At 33.4% G+C, this 15,755-nt stretch overlaps 3 protein-coding genes across 3 annotated transcripts; 1 reads left to right on the forward strand and 2 right to left on the reverse strand.

The window, feature by feature from the left end:
- Positions 1-2,326: 2,326 nt before the first annotated feature.
- LOC18045294 (auxin-responsive protein SAUR32) lies at positions 2,327-3,470 on the reverse strand. The gene has a single exon (XM_006438751.2). The coding sequence runs from the start codon at positions 3,050-3,052 to the stop codon at positions 2,528-2,530; it is 525 nt and encodes a 174-aa protein (XP_006438814.1). The 5' UTR covers positions 3,053-3,470; the 3' UTR covers positions 2,327-2,527.
- Positions 3,471-7,978: 4,508 nt separating this feature from the next.
- Positions 7,979-13,496, forward strand: LOC18045295 (protein MICRORCHIDIA 7). Its single transcript, XM_006438752.2, has 19 exons — positions 7,979-8,564; positions 8,926-9,000; positions 9,109-9,143; positions 9,225-9,303; positions 9,843-9,935; positions 10,066-10,150; positions 10,312-10,387; positions 10,497-10,625; positions 10,929-11,027; positions 11,118-11,219; positions 11,438-11,599; positions 11,730-11,825; positions 11,952-12,003; positions 12,124-12,235; positions 12,361-12,661; positions 12,771-12,865; positions 12,952-13,081; positions 13,166-13,309; positions 13,405-13,496. Exons 1-19 carry the CDS (start codon positions 8,075-8,077, stop codon positions 13,468-13,470), a joined length of 2,421 nt encoding a protein of 806 aa, XP_006438815.2. The 5' UTR covers positions 7,979-8,074; the 3' UTR covers positions 13,471-13,496.
- Positions 13,497-13,580: 84 nt separating this feature from the next.
- LOC18045296 (sulfated surface glycoprotein 185) lies at positions 13,581-15,050 on the reverse strand. The gene is made up of 2 exons (XM_006438753.2): positions 14,666-15,050; positions 13,581-14,556 (listed from the first exon to the last, which is right to left on the reverse strand). Exons 1-2 carry the CDS (start codon positions 14,871-14,873, stop codon positions 13,739-13,741), a joined length of 1,026 nt encoding a protein of 341 aa, XP_006438816.1. The 5' UTR covers positions 14,874-15,050; the 3' UTR covers positions 13,581-13,738.
- Positions 15,051-15,755: the final 705 nt, after the last annotated feature.

The raw sequence follows: 15,755 nt of genomic DNA on the forward strand, positions 1-15,755 counted from the left end.
TTTCTTTTTAATAATTAAAATAACTAAACTTGAAAATAAGGGGTGGGAATTTTGTATGAACTAAATCGAATTGAAATCGGTCAAATGTCACGACTAGTTCAAAAAATTTAAAAATGAACTTAAAAGATACCTACCCCTATTTGAAATGCTTTTGGCTTATTTTTGTGAACAAGACTCAAATAAATCTTTTAATTCTTTACCTTCTCAATATTTGAATTCGAGCGATTAATTAAATAAAATTATTTAACAATCATCCAACCAAATCTCCAGGTGGTTGTATCAATACTCTAATTGAATATATGTTATAACTAAAAAATATTTGATAACTTTAAATTCATATTTTATAATTTGCGTGTGCGTTCGTATTGGGGGGAAAAACTCTCTTATTTTATACGATATGAGAATTGAAAAATTAAGGAACATGGCAATGATCTGTCAACATAATTAGGGTATAAGAACCAATGGTGCCGATCCATGGATGGTGGATAGTAGCAACCAGACGATAATGAAGAGAGAAAAGGAAAAAAAAAATGTCAGGAAATGATGTAGTATTATCGTGAAAAGAATAATGGTTATTCCAAAGTCAACTTTGCTTAGTAGCTAGCATGCGCGCTAATGACGTCGTGAATTTTCTAAAATTTCTACAAGGCATGCCAATTCCTTCATTACATTTATACAACTTGTTTTCAATAGAATGATTGATTATTGCAAAGAAAGTTTCTGACCAAACACTAATCAAAGTATGGTAAAATCATTCAACTAGTTGTTTTTTATTGTTCGTAGTAGGGATGGCAATGGGGAGGGGAGGGGAGGGGACCGATCTCCCCGTACCCATCCCCGATATTTTACGTATATCCCCATCCCCTCCCCGTCCCCGTCAGAATTACTTGAGAGAATCCCCATCCCCTCCCCGAATAATAACAGGGGATCCCCGAGGGTCCCCGATCCCCGAATAACTAATACATTTTTTTTCGATTTTGAGTTAATCATATTAAAATAAAAAATTCAAATAAAAGTAAAGTTCGAAATATATCTTACATTAATATCTATTACAAAAGTCACATACATTAAATTAGTAAGTAACGCAACATACAAGAGATACAAACTTATTTTACAAACTATCATGAACAAATTAATAGTCTAATACAAAATTGTTACAAATAAAATCAAATTTAGATTCAAAATTAACTTTTTCAATGGTGGCGTGGGCACTTTATAAATGTGGACTATTCCCTTTACAACACAATAGTTAAATCGGAGCAAATCAAAAGTAAATATTAGATTAGATTAGATTAGATATTAAAATTGTGATTCGCTGTGGGCAATTATAACATCTAAAATTAAATAAAAAATAGATTTAAGTTTAAAATATTTAAAGAATATCAAAATTAAAAAAAAATTTGGCTAATAGAATCTACTCAGTCTTTTTAATGTCCTAAATAAAAATTTAGAACTTTAATTAGCTAATTAGGCCTAAAAGTTTAATAATATAAATATTTTGATATTTTTTATTTTTACCAATATTTATAATTTTATAATTTATTTACTAGTAATTTTAAAAAATTAAAATTAAATTAAAAATTAAAATGGGGAAATGGGTAGGGGATGGGGATTCCACCTCATCCCCGTCCCCTCCCCGAATAAGAAATTGGGTAAAAAAATTTCCCCGTCCCCTCCCCGAATAAGAAATTGGGTATAAAATTATCCCCATACCCTCCCCGAATGGGGAAAATCCCCGAGGGTACCCGTCCCCGTGGGGATTTTTGCCATCCCTAGTTCGTAGATGGCTCTAATTACCCTTTGTGTTAACATATTCACAGGCCATCACATCCCACCTTTGCATCCAAATAATTAAGGTTAATTTTAAGTTATATACATTACATTAAAGTATTCTTTGATACAACTCAATTTTTAACTAATTAGATTTTTTTACTTGCGGCACCTTAAGTTTTCCGGTATCATATACTTATCATCTTAGAGGTCAATCACAAAAAATCAAAAGAATACAAGAAAAACTAGCTAGAGAATTTTCAAGGCTGAGTGGACGGTGAATAACTATCGTACAGAATAACAGCCCACTTACCCACATCTTAATGAATACTAACCCATTGATCTTATCTTATGTGCTTTCAAATCAAATGTGATGCTAGCCCAAAACCTGAGAAAGGTATCAAATTAGATGATACAATGCATACATAAATTTCAACATTTTAATTTGCAGCGTTTGAGTCCCAATCGCGATTCATGTACCACGCTTTTACCCACAACCATAGCTTATCTTCATTATGTTGATTAAAAAAAAAAAAGAATAATACAAAACGGAAAGTAGAAGATAAACACACAATAGCAATGATAATTAATCTTACAAAGATATATAGCTTGGATATGTGTCCTGCGCTATATATATCTTCTGCTAATTCACACGCATAATATATTGTTATAGAAAAATAAGGCAGCTGCTGATGTGGTAGTGAGCGCGCGGGAGGGATTTGTTTGATCGGCGAGCTCTTGAATGCATGCATCGATTTCAGAAGTGGTTGATTGGAATCATTGGAGATGGGCTAAGGAGGCGATAACCTTTACCAAAGCCACATCCTGGTCGACGAATAAAATTATCTTCTTTATTATGATCATGATCGTGATCGTGATCATCCACTGCCAATAAAACCCTGTAAAAAACATCGACTCTGCATGGAAGCACAAGAGGGCCTTCACTCTGAAACCCATATTCTGACTCAGCTTCTTCTAACAGCAGCTTGAAAAGTGGGTGGTTCACATACTCTGTCTTTATCACAAATCTTTGTTTCTGAGGACCCACGTACACCGAGAAGCAACCCTCCGGCGCCACTCGCCGTTTTAGCTTTTTTGATCGTTTCTCCTCCTCCTCGTCCTCCTCCTCCTCCTCAAGTCTGGTGTCTATGCGTGGCCACGACTTGCTCTTCACCCTCAAAGCCGGCGCTGATCGCTTGCTGCTTCTGCCGATTGATTTGCATCTCTCCCATGTCTTTACTATCAAGTTCCCTTTCTTTCCTTTTAGCTTTAACGCGTCCATCGCTTGTTGAACATATATAATACAGCGATAATATGCATACAAATAGATGTTGAGTCTAAAAACCACGCACAACACCTCTGAAATTAATTAAAACTGAAAATAAAACAGAAAATTTGCAGATCTAATAGAAATTGAAGAGCTAGCTTGGGTTTCCTACGCTAGCCTCTGTCGTAAACCATGTAGAACATGAAAGTAACCCTAGGCCTCATTGTGTTACTCATGCTGTTGTGAATTTATAAACAAACAAAATAAAATTGTGCAAAAGAGAAATTCAAGACCCAACTGGGAGTGTATATAGAGAATGAAATCAGAGGATTCAAAGTGAAAAAGCAGCCATTAAAGGATGGGTACCTAGGTATTACAAATCAAAACAGAAAATAATTAAAGAACAAGAGAGAGAGTGACTGCCTATAGGCCAGCTGCACGAGACAAGAGATGCTTTCACTCGCAACTTTAATTCATATATATAAAGCAGGTGTCAAATTGGAATAAGATATTATAAAAATATAATTAAAGCCAAGTGTCAAAACCAGACGGGGCGGCGGGGCCTATCATTTTTATTTTAAAAATTTTATTTTATCTTTTTTGCCCTTTTGTATCCTTACAATGACTTGAAGAGGCCAGTGTCTGTGGATTGAAAAACTGACAGAATGGACAAAACAGATTATTACATTTTTTTTGTACAACCTTTTCTTTTTCACTAATAAAATGCAAACAGTTATGAACTAAACAAAATTTTCTCATCTCGATTCTTCTGGGAAAGTTTATTTATTAATTTTTTTTAATACGTTAAATTAGCTGTGGTGAATGGTGATAAATCAATCCCACTTAAATTATGGATTTTTGTATGTATTTGACCACAAAAATAAGACTTTCTTATTAAAATCCGAACAAAAAACAATTCAATCATTATTTCTTGTGCCCACTATCTTATGTCCGCTAATCAATTCTAGCCAATTAATCACTATGTCAGGCTGACAAGTTTACAATAATCCTTCTTTGCGTCAGACCCAGTAATAACTAAGATCCATAATATGTTTCACACTGTTTTGTTTTCGAATAAATAACTTTGCAATATTCTTTAATAAAATGTGTTTTTATCATAATTTATTTAAAGATAAAATTGAAAGAACTCCCTTCAGTGGCAATGTTTTGGGCGAATTACCCGATTCAATAATTATCAAAGAGTAGTCTTAGGCATCTAAAAATTTCATTTCAAATTTATATGTTATTTATTAAATGATTGACGAGATAATTTAGTTAATTTTTTTAAAACTTGTGAAAAATTTTCAATTCCTTTTTTTTAAAGATATAATTTCATTAATTTCGGACTATAATTTTCAAATATAACAACATAGATGTGTAGATGTGGTGAAAAGTCTTCCAACCAAATATAAAAATTCGTGTAACAGACAGAATATCTCATTAATGCATTTACTGCTGTCTCACAAACTCCTAACAAGTCACATCACACCCCATGTTATTTTTGAGATAAAATTTTGAGATGTCATTATTCATTAAAAAAGAAGAAGAAAAAGTCAATATGAAGGGTAATAATATAATTTAATCATAAAGGGGCCAATATAACAATACAGACACTTTGAGGAATTTAACAAACTTTGTTGCTTACATGAAAAGTATAATATATGAACCATGCCAAATAAAAAAAATATATATATATTTAGAAACAAATTAACAGAATAAGAATATAGTAGTCTTAGATGTCAAAATATGAAAATAACAAAATATTATCAACAATAAGTGTGATATCGATACTAATTCGAAAATATATGCAAACACCATAGGACTTTAATTTCATTAATGAATAGTTACGTTTCGATGTCATTCGACCTAGCAACCAGTTGTTGTTAATACAGCTCTGCTTAACTATTGCTTAACTAATCCTTGTATCTTTATTTACACTGTAGGTGAAGGCATTATATGTGACGAAATTAATTAACGACCTCAATTTTTATTTTTTTATTCATCATATTCATACAATGTTGCCACGTAGATGAATCGCTGACTTATTACTTGCCATTAATTAAACATAATGATTCTCAACCATTTGTTTGATGAAATTGAATTAGACTTTACTATTTTAACATTAAATTAATTTGAGCAGTTTTTTGTTTGCTCGATGACTAAATTAGATGTTAGGTGAGACGTATTAAAAAAAGAAAATTAAGTACATAATTCGTATGCATGTTGCTAGTCGAATAACCTTTTAATTAATTTTTAATTGAAGGGTACAAATGGATTAAAGGCTAAGATGTGGTCCATAGTTTAATAGAAAATGCTATCAAATATTGCGTGGGCGGTGGAATTAAATTTTCGTAAATTTAATGTTTGAATATGATATAAGAACTATCAGGAGTAGTAGTTGGTTATATCACTGAAAGTTGAATTTTGTAAGTGAATTTAAATGATTTGTCAAAGGGTAAGTGCTATTTTGGTTACTACAATGTGAGTCAATTGTTCAAGAATATTGCCACGCATTTTAAATTTGTTATTTTAAAAAAGTAATTATCATAAATGATCTATTATTCAGTATTGGATTAATTATATAATACAATTAATTCACTTAAATTTTGTAAAGAATTATCAACTATTTAATGTAATAAAAAAAATTAGGATGTTTATTATTATTCATTATGCGGTCGCTATATTTTTAAGATTTATCCAAAAGATTCATTTATATATTTATCTATTTAATAATGATCTATTTTTCACCCATTTTATGTCAGGCTAGTTTGAATTTTAAATTATTTTTAGACATAAATGTTATTTTATTTTTGAAACGTTAGATCTAATAACTATGAAAGTAGCCACAAAAAATCATATGTGATAATTATTGAAAATATAAAGACTAGTAAAAATATAAAATCATAAATGATAAGATTTTGAAAATATAAAGACTAACAGAATAACTAGTACAAATTGTAAGTACTAAATCTACCTTTCTTATAAACTTGAGTTTGGATAAGGATACACAAATGGACTTCTCTTTCCAATTTAACTAGTTGCTTGAATGGAATGTGCAAATTGCAAAGTGAATTTGAGGATCCAAAACTAATTACTACTGATTTATCAAAAAAGACAATTTTCATTTGATGTGGATATCTTATACTGTGTTAGATTTTTTTGTTCGACTTGAACTTCAGAAAAATTCAAAGTGCATGTGATCATGAACAAATCATCTTTACTTTTTATGCTCACTCACTTTGACATTCAATTGGATACTAATTATTGTGATATTTTATATTTTTTTTTTATTGAGTGAGTTGTAAAAATAATATGTTAATAATTAATAATGAAATTAATTAATATCTTACACGGCAACACACCAGTGTATATCTGAACTAAGTATCAACATAGTATTTTATTTATTTTTTTCTTTTCTCACATAATAATACTAGAAAAAGCAATAATTATATATACTGATAACGAAAATGAATTGTGTTTTGTTTGCCAATCATACAATGGCATCGCATCACTTACATAGAACATAAATTTATATAGACAAATAATTATAAGTTAAACTAAACTTAAACAATAGATAACAAAAATTAAAACGAACCATTGTTTAAAATTATCATGAAAAAAGATCATCAAATTGATTTGTTCAAAATTACAAAACATGCATGAATTTTAATTTCAAATTAGGAAAAAAATTAAAGTTGGTACTTAGGTAGCATTTTTTTTTTTTTTGTCTGAAATCCAATGAGTCTGAATTTGGCTGGGGTTTGAGTAGGCCTGAATATATATATCTGAATGATATATATTTTTTTTTTTAAATTTATCTGAATATGAGTGTTAAGTCATTTATTTATTAAAAAGAAAACAACTGAAATATGATTTTGCAACATATATAACCTTATAGATATTAACAATACCTATATTTATTTGTTAAACACATGACAAGTTATAAATAAATTATTTGATTAGTAAATAAAATTTGATAATATGAACATTAACAAACTATGAAAAATAAAATATATGTCTAACAAATGTATTTTTTTAATTAATATATATGATACTTATAGTGTTATTTTTAGCATATTATATTGATATTTTTTCTTGTTAATTAAGAGACCCAACCATGAATTCTTAAATCATTTGAATTAAAATTATTTTATTAAATAAATTTTAAAATCTATTATAAAAATGGTAGTTAAATAAAAAGATATCGACTTATTATAAAAGACATTCACTTAAAGTCCTATCATGTTTAAAATTCTCATTAAAAAAAAAAATTTGATAGTTGAATACCAATAGAACTAAGAAAAAAATGATAAATAAAAAAATAATAAAAGGATAGTTTAATAATAAAAAATAAATGTATTTAATTGGGATATTGATGAGGAAAATATCAAGTTTCATTAAGATATTTTATCATTCATATAAAAGTAAGAACATTTTTTTTCATTCAGATATGAAAATCTTAAAATCAAACATAAATTATAAAAGTAAACAAACTAAAAACTTTAAATATCTGAAAATAATTAAAATTAAATTTTCATTAAAAAAACCGAAAATAAGGTAGAAAAATTAAGATTCAATTAATACATATAATAGTAGTAGAATTTGATTTGCAATCGCCTTAATAATATAACTGCCAACAAATTCTATCGAGTCTCCGATTTTATCTTGCAAAGAGATCGACCGGTAGATTTCCCTTCTCCGCCGGAATTCCATAACTCCACGTGTCGAGCAAACATGCTGGAGAAGAAAACCTTTTCGCACACGATCTCCGAAGCACGTGCGGCCTTTTATTTACTTATGAGCTGCCCTCACGTGCGTGTGTGTGTGTGGGTGTATATATATATTACGGTGCCACAGTTGCACCTAAGGTTTCCATATATATATATATATATATATATATAAACCAAAGAATCGCGCCTTTTAGTCTGTTAACGATTTTGATTGAGAGCCCAAATTACAACTTCCTTTCTCTTCTTCCAAATCAAAAACCTCAAATTTTCTCGCGACGTTCTTGAACTTTCTTGCTTGCCAAACATCATGAATTCCGTTGCCAAGCAAGAAAAGGTTGAACTTTTCGACTCGAGCGAAATGAAAGCGAAGAATAGTTCAGCGACGACTAATGAGATTTGCTCTAGCAGCGGCGGCGGCAGCACCAGCAGTAGTAGTTCTAGCGATGATTCGGATGTTGACATGTCGTTTCTGGACAATATTGGGGAATTGGTTTTGAACAAGAAGCGGAATTCAAACGAGTTTGAGAACGGTTACTTGTTTGCCAAGAAACAAAAGACTGAGAGTTTTGAATTCGGTGTCGTTTCGCCTCCCGAATTTTCGAATTGTATTTTGGCACCTTTGCCATTGAGTTTCGTGCCTCTGGGGGCCGAGCCAATTTCGAGTTTTCCTTCCGTGGCTAACGATGATGCGAGTAAAAAGAGCGAAGAAGCGGAGCCGGTTTTGAGGGCCTGCAAGCAGTTTTGGAAAGCGGGAGACTATGAGGGAGGCAATGCTGGGGATTCTTTGTCCAATTCTGGTGATTTATTTTACTACTTTCTTGTTATGTTTATGAGGATAATCAATGCATGTACATAATTGCGCGTTTTGTTCTTTTTCTATGAGAATGCTGTTAATGCCGACGGCAATATTCTAGACAATGAACTAGGGCAATTTTGCAGAACTTGTAATTATTCGACGTGAAGAGAATAAACATGAAAGAAAAACCTGTGCTTGCAATTTCCATTAATGCAAATATAAGTTTAAATCCACTTTTAACTTATGTGAGTTCAAAATTTCCACCGACCGTTGGTTGTTTTGTTTCTAGTTTGTGCCCAAAAAATTAAACTACTTTTGCCCCTTAATCTGCTGAAGCATATCTTTCTCATTTAATTTTGCAGTTGGAATGGATCATCTCAGGGTGCATCCGAAGTTTTTACATTCAAATGCAACCAGCCATAAATGGGCTTTGGGAGGTTAATATATATAGTCATTGATGCAGTAGCAACGATTGTGTTTATTTTCTGTATCATTAGCAGTGCTTCTCATTTGTGAATGTAACTAACTCTGATTTCAATCTGCAGCTTTTGCTGAGCTTTTAGACAACTCTTTGGATGAGGTACTTGATCTCCTTTAGCAATTTAAAAGGTGCCACGATCATTTTCATTTTTAGTTTTTAAAACCATCTACTACTGTCCAGGTTTGTAATGGAGCCACTTATGTTCAAGTAGATCTGCTGAAGAACAAGACAGACGGTACTCACATGCTGCTAGTTGAAGGTGAGTAGCTTAAATGTTTCTTTTTCTATGGTAGCATAGTGAGTGTCCGGTTATTCTTCTCTACATACGTACTACCTCTTTAAGAATTCGATAACAATGATTTTGTAGCATACCTGTTTTTGTTTTCTTTCATCCTTATGTTGCACAATGCCATATGTTTCTAATATGCATGATTTTGAGTTTTACTGCCCTTTAAGTATTTCTGGATTTTGCCTAATTTATTTGTAATCTATACAAATTTGAGTGTCAGGTGAGATTTTTGTTAAGAGTTAATAAATTCTAATTTGTTTCTGACTTATATGCCTATTTGTGTTCATTGAATTCTGGTTTTTCCTCTATTTAATGAAGGTTAATAGCTGACGGAGTAATATAACCAAAATTATAAAATCAGTCTGGATAAATTTTTCATAGCTCCTCATAACACTGATTTCAAAGCATAGATCACTAAAAATCAAACTGGCATTGACTTTCCAAATACTCTTATGACTGCTTCTCATGTCTATGTTTGCTAGGTTTCTAATTTGTTTTTTTATCAACAGATAATGGAGGTGGAATGACTCCTGATAAAATGAGGCAGTGCATGTCTCTTGGATATTCTGCAAAAAGCAAATTGGCAAACACCATTGGTCAATGTGAGTTGATTTATTACTTTAGTTGCAAAGATTTATACTATAGTATCTTCACAATGTTCTTTTCAGAGCCATATTATGCCATTAAGTATTAACTTTTTCTGAAATTCTTTCCTTCACACATGGATTTCAGATGGCAATGGTTTTAAGACGAGTACTATGAGGCTTGGAGCAGATGTAATTGTATTTTCACGTTGTCAGGGAACCGATGGAAAAAGGTTGATCCTATTTTAAGCTTTGAGAAAAACATTCTGAATTAATTTTTACAATTCTTATGATTTGACAACTTATGGATAACCAAACATTATTCTTAATTCTTTATTTCATTTTATTTGGAAAAAAAGGTTCAAAACTAACTGAACAATTCCTATTTTTTTAGCTCTACACAAAGTATTGGAATGCTGTCATACACATTTTTGAGGGGCACCGGAAAGGAAGATATTGTGGTTCCAATGGTAAGTGAGGCTATTCTGAATCATTTATGTTCATAATCATTTGATGGTTTGTGAGTTTAGATGGACGCTGATCCTGGCATCTAACTGTTTTTTCTTTTCTGATGATAAGGTTGATTACGAGAAAAGAGGAGAACATTGGGATATGCTGGTACGATCATCACCAGAAGATTGGAGTAGAAATCTGGAAACCGTAGTACAATGGTCACCTTATACAAGTGAAGAAGATCTAACTCAACAGGTTAGTTGATGGCTATCTTTTTTTTTTTTTTTTTTTCACATAGCAATATTTTCTAATGGATCTGGAAATTGCCTTTCTTATGTACCGTGGACATTTTAGTTTTCTTTGGTTCAGTCACCTTCATTGTTTCTTCTTGTCCTATAAAGTGAAGCATTTCATATTTTGCAGTCATCATTTGTTAGTGAGTTACTAATTTAGCTGTTATTAGTCTTTGGCTGAATCACGTTATTACTGACTGCGCTATGGTGTCTGTCATTTTTCCCTGTCATCATATTGGTTATGTTTTCTTTTTTTATGCTGCAGTTCAATTTTATGAAAGATCAAGGTACGCGCATCGTAATGTATAATCTTTGGGAGGATGATGAAGGAAAGCTGGAAATGGATTTTGACTCTGATCCACATGTATGCCACTAACAATTTTACTTTCATTTGCTAATCGCGTGTACTTAAATTTTAATAATATTTGTTATCTTGATGTTTGAAATGTGACAGGACATTCAACTTAGAGGAGTCAACCGAGAAGAGAAAAACATAGAGATGGCCAAAAAATATCCCAACTCCAGACATTTCTTGACTTATCGACACTCTTTAAGGGTAAGCATGATATGTTGTTGACAAATTCTTTTACTAAACATGATACCTAAAATGTCGTATCAGAGTTGCTTGCATGTGTTCGTGCTGTTATTTTCACCCAATTATTTTGAGAAATTATGCCCTTTTCTTTTGGGGGGGTTGGGGGCTTCAGATATGGGTTTTAAATAGTTGACAATCCTACTTAGATGTTGATTCTGTTTCTGATTTCATTGCTGCAGAGTTATGCTTCAATTCTGTATCTGAGACTTCCACCTGGCTTTAGAATTATTCTACGTGGTCAAGATGTTGAACATCACAACATAGTTAATGACATGATGCTGATTAAGAAGCTAAGATACAAGCCTACATCTCTTCCAGAACAGGTGCCAAGGGATTTGAATGTAAATTTACAGAATATTTGATTTGGTTTTTCATTTATTTTTTAATTTACAGAATATTTTATTTTATTTTTCATTTGTTTTTTCGTTTCTCTTCCACCTCAAGTAACTTTGCTACTGCCTGTTACACCAGATGGCTGCAAATGTGACAATTGGGTTTGTGAAGGATGCTCATTACCATATTGATATTCAAGGGTTTAATGTCTACCATAAGAATAGACTCATCAAGGTAAGAATTTTATTCTTGACCAGTGAAGTTAAAAATGCGAAGGACAGAATGGCATGGCATACATTAACATTGAATATGTATTTTCTCTTGAATATTGTCATTGACCTGTAAATTCATGCCTTTCAGCCATTCTGGAGAGTCTGGAACGCTGCTGGAAGTGATGGTCGTGGGGCTATAGGTATTTGTATATTTATTAGCAAATTATACTTGCATTTTGAGCTATTTTCTGCTTTAAATGTATAACAATTGTATAGAGTCACCCAACTGCTGCACACTTCTGTTCCTTCTTTTGCAACAGGGGTTTTGGAGGCTAACTTTGTCGAACCAGCTCATGACAAACAAGGTTTCGAGCGCACACCTGTGCTAGCAAGACTAGAAGCACGTTTAGTCGCAATACAGAAGGAATACTGGTTTGTGTTTTTCTTATTTATGAGCATAAGTGATCTCATCATTGGAGATTGGATTTCTGATAGTTCTTCTTCTCATTTTTTTATTTTTTTGGGGTTGTGGGGGGTTGTTTGGGGTGGTTAATTAGGTGCACAAACTGCCATGAAGTTGGATATGCTCCAAGGCGGCACTCAAAGACCCCTGTTTCTTCAAAGAAAGAGTCTAAAACATCTGACAAAGACAAGTCGAATGTACACCAAATTCTGAAAGGGGGTGAATGCAGCAGTTTCAAAATGGAATACATTTCAGAATTTGATAAAAGATTACAAGAAGAATCTGCAAGTGAAGACAGAAGCTGTCACGAAGCATCTCCAGCTATTGATGAATCTCAAAGAGGTCCTGGGTCACACGGTTCAAGCCCTCATGGCACAAGGAATTTACTTTCAAAGGTATATTTTCATTAAGCCATTCATATTTAGTCTTTGCTATCCAGCTCAAGTTTTTGCTTTGCTTGCTCTGTCCCTAATATTTTGTGTTACCGAATATTCAAATACACAGGCAGCCGGTGTCAATGGAAATCCGGTTCTCTCTACCAGTCACACCGAGAGTTTAATGAAGTCAAATGAAAAGAATCATGAATCAAGTGAAAGAATGTGGGAGTTCAGTTCTACAGGAAAAACGTTAAATTCTACCTTTGTAACTTTATTGTCACTAATGCTAAGTATTTTTGTTTGCACAGAGAGAAGAGAGAGGAGGGACCTACAAAGCAGGAGTTGTCAAAAGATTTACAGTACGAAAGAGATAGGTGCAGAATGCTTGAAAAGCAATTGAAAACTGAAAGGGATAGGTGCAAATCGCTTGAAAGCCAAGTAAGTTGTCAATTATGACTTTTTTACATGCACAGGGGGAGATCATTTCATGCAGGATTGTAAAATTTGTTTGCTGCTACTCAGCTAAAGGAGGTGGAAAACAAGCTTCGGGAGTTGGAAAAGAAAGAAAAAGTGTTAATTGATGACAATGCTTCTCTGATTAATATTTTCCAAGAAGAATTGAAGCGGAGTGATGCAAAAGTGGAGAGATTAAGGGAAAGACTGAGGGTTAGGACTACTTCAATTGACTTAGGCATGGTTATTTAATGTAACTGCTTTATTCCTTTATCTAATTTGAATCTTTGTTTTGGTAATTCTTTTAGGAAGCTTCTAACATCAATGGTGAGCTACTTGAGAAGGTGAAGCAGCTAGAAGGAGGAAGCGTTTGAAGCTGAACGTTGAAGCGCCAAAATATAGTGAAAGCAAAGAATCATATTTTGTTTATTGGCTCAATTTGCAGTCTTTTTGTACGAATTTATGTAAAGAAACAGATTTTGCCTAGTAAATATATTCATTCTTGATTGAGTCCACTGACGGATGACATTGATATGAAATATTCGTACTACTTTTAAACATTATACTTCACATAAAAGCCATCTGTAATGATGAAAAATAAACACAGATCAAACATAATTGCTATAATAATATAAAACAGTACTATGGTTTTTGAGCTTGATTTTGAGGGAAACTAGGAGGAGATGGAGGGACGTATGGAATCCAAGTCCTGGGGTCCCTTAGATTAAATGCAGGGGGAGGTGGAGGAGCTAGTGTGGGAAAATTAGGAATCCAAGTTCTTGGATCTCCCAGACTGAAAGCAGGAGGAGGTGGCGGCTGAAAAAGTGACGGCACCGGCGGAAACTGAGGCAGAGGTGGGAAAGGAAAGGGCAAAGATGGTGGGCTTGGAAATAAAGGAGGAAATGGAAAAGATGGTGGTGGGCTTGGAAATAGAGGAGGAAAAGGAAAGGGCAAAGATGGTGGGCTTGGAAATAAAGGCGGAAATGGAAAAGATGATGGTGGGCTTGGAAATAGAGGAGGAAATTGAGGCAAAGGAGGCCAAAAGAAGCCATAAGGGGGGAAGTAGTATGGGAGAAAGAACTTCGAAGAGCCGAGAGCTTTAGATTTTTGCGAATCCTGTTTGTGATTTCCACACAAAGTAGCATTTCTTTCTGAAGGTCTATAACTCATTGCTTTCAAGCTGTAAATGCAAAGACTATCTTGTTTTGATTTTACTGATATTTCATTTGTTGCAGTCTTTAAACCAGGAACACTGCATGCTGAAGATGAGCTTTCTAGTAGGCTTGCTTGGCAGAGTGACTCAATTGCCATGCCATCCACACAATCAACTCCATCAACATGAGGTATTTCCAGCTTATACACTCCATGTTTATCAGTTGTTCTGTTGACTGAGAAATCGATTTGCTCCGCTGTTTTTGGGGAGCTTGCTTTGAATTTGCACTGTATGTGAACATCAGCTCCTGGTTACATAAAAACAAATTAAAACGTTAACTTGAAAAATTACAACCCTTATGTGAGCGGCATTGGAACCCCAGACCTCTTGTAACACACTTCAACCGTCTCATTTACCTGGTAGGAAGTAGCTGTGTCTAGAAAAAGAGTTGGTTGAACAAGTATCACAAAAAACAACGCCAACAACAGTGATCCGAGAGGTGGGTGTTGCTGGTTGTTCTATTGCAGAAAGTGTGTGAATAAACAGAAGTGCAAGAACAACATAGAGGAAGTGATCGATTGAAGAAGACATGGGAGAAGTATGAAGAAGCTTCTGCAAAAGCATCTGTGTTTAGTGGCTTAAAGCTTGAACTAGTACACCATGTGCAAAGGCATTTGAATGAAGCGATAATCTTTTAGCTTTCATAAAGTATGCTTACGTTATATGTTATTTGTATTTTGTGCAGTATAATGAGCCCGTGAGTAGTTGGTGTTAGGACCAACTGTAATCCGATAATTGAAAAAAATGTTTTATCTATTCGCTACAAACAAAGACATGTGAAGAACCCTTTTGGCTGCTTGTGAGGGCCAAGGGGGAAAATAGATGTTTGCAACTCTGTATCAGATTGACAGGTAGCGGAGATTGATTTGGAGGCTGAGGCTCTATTATTTTCTAATAGTAAACGAAAAACAAATGAGGATTGAGGAGTCCATGACTGAAAACGACACTGCCATTGCAGAACAACAAAACAATATTGGAATTCTTTTATTTATTTATGTTCTCCATTATTTTTCTGCGTGCTTTCACTTGTTTCTGCGTTCGTCTCTCAGTTTGTGGATGTGTTTTCACTTCATCTGCGGCACAAAATGTCAGCCACAAAGCATATGTGCATGCTCCTTAAGCCTCAGTATTTTGTACGTACATATGTCTATGAGTCGGACTGCTCAATTTTCTCTGCCAATGTTGCTCTTCTTTACTATTGGTATCTTTGAAATTGTTATGCTTCTGCTTAGCTATGGATTAAAAATGCCGCCACAGCACGTCAATTCTAAACATACCCTTCGGCAACTAGCAGTCTCTCCACTTGCTGATATTTGATAATGAAATTTAGATGAAATGGACACTTTATGAAATTAGGACCCAAAGCGCTTAAAAAACTTTTATTGTTCCCCCCCCGGGGCCCGCGGTGGGGGGGGGGGGGTGTTTTTCTCTTCCCTTTTTTTTTAT

The sequence above is a fragment of the Citrus clementina genome, unplaced genomic scaffold (assembly GCF_000493195.1).
Source record: "Citrus clementina cultivar Clemenules unplaced genomic scaffold, Citrus_clementina_v1.0 scaffold_4, whole genome shotgun sequence".
Classification (NCBI taxonomy): Eukaryota; Viridiplantae; Streptophyta; class Magnoliopsida; order Sapindales; family Rutaceae; genus Citrus; species Citrus x clementina.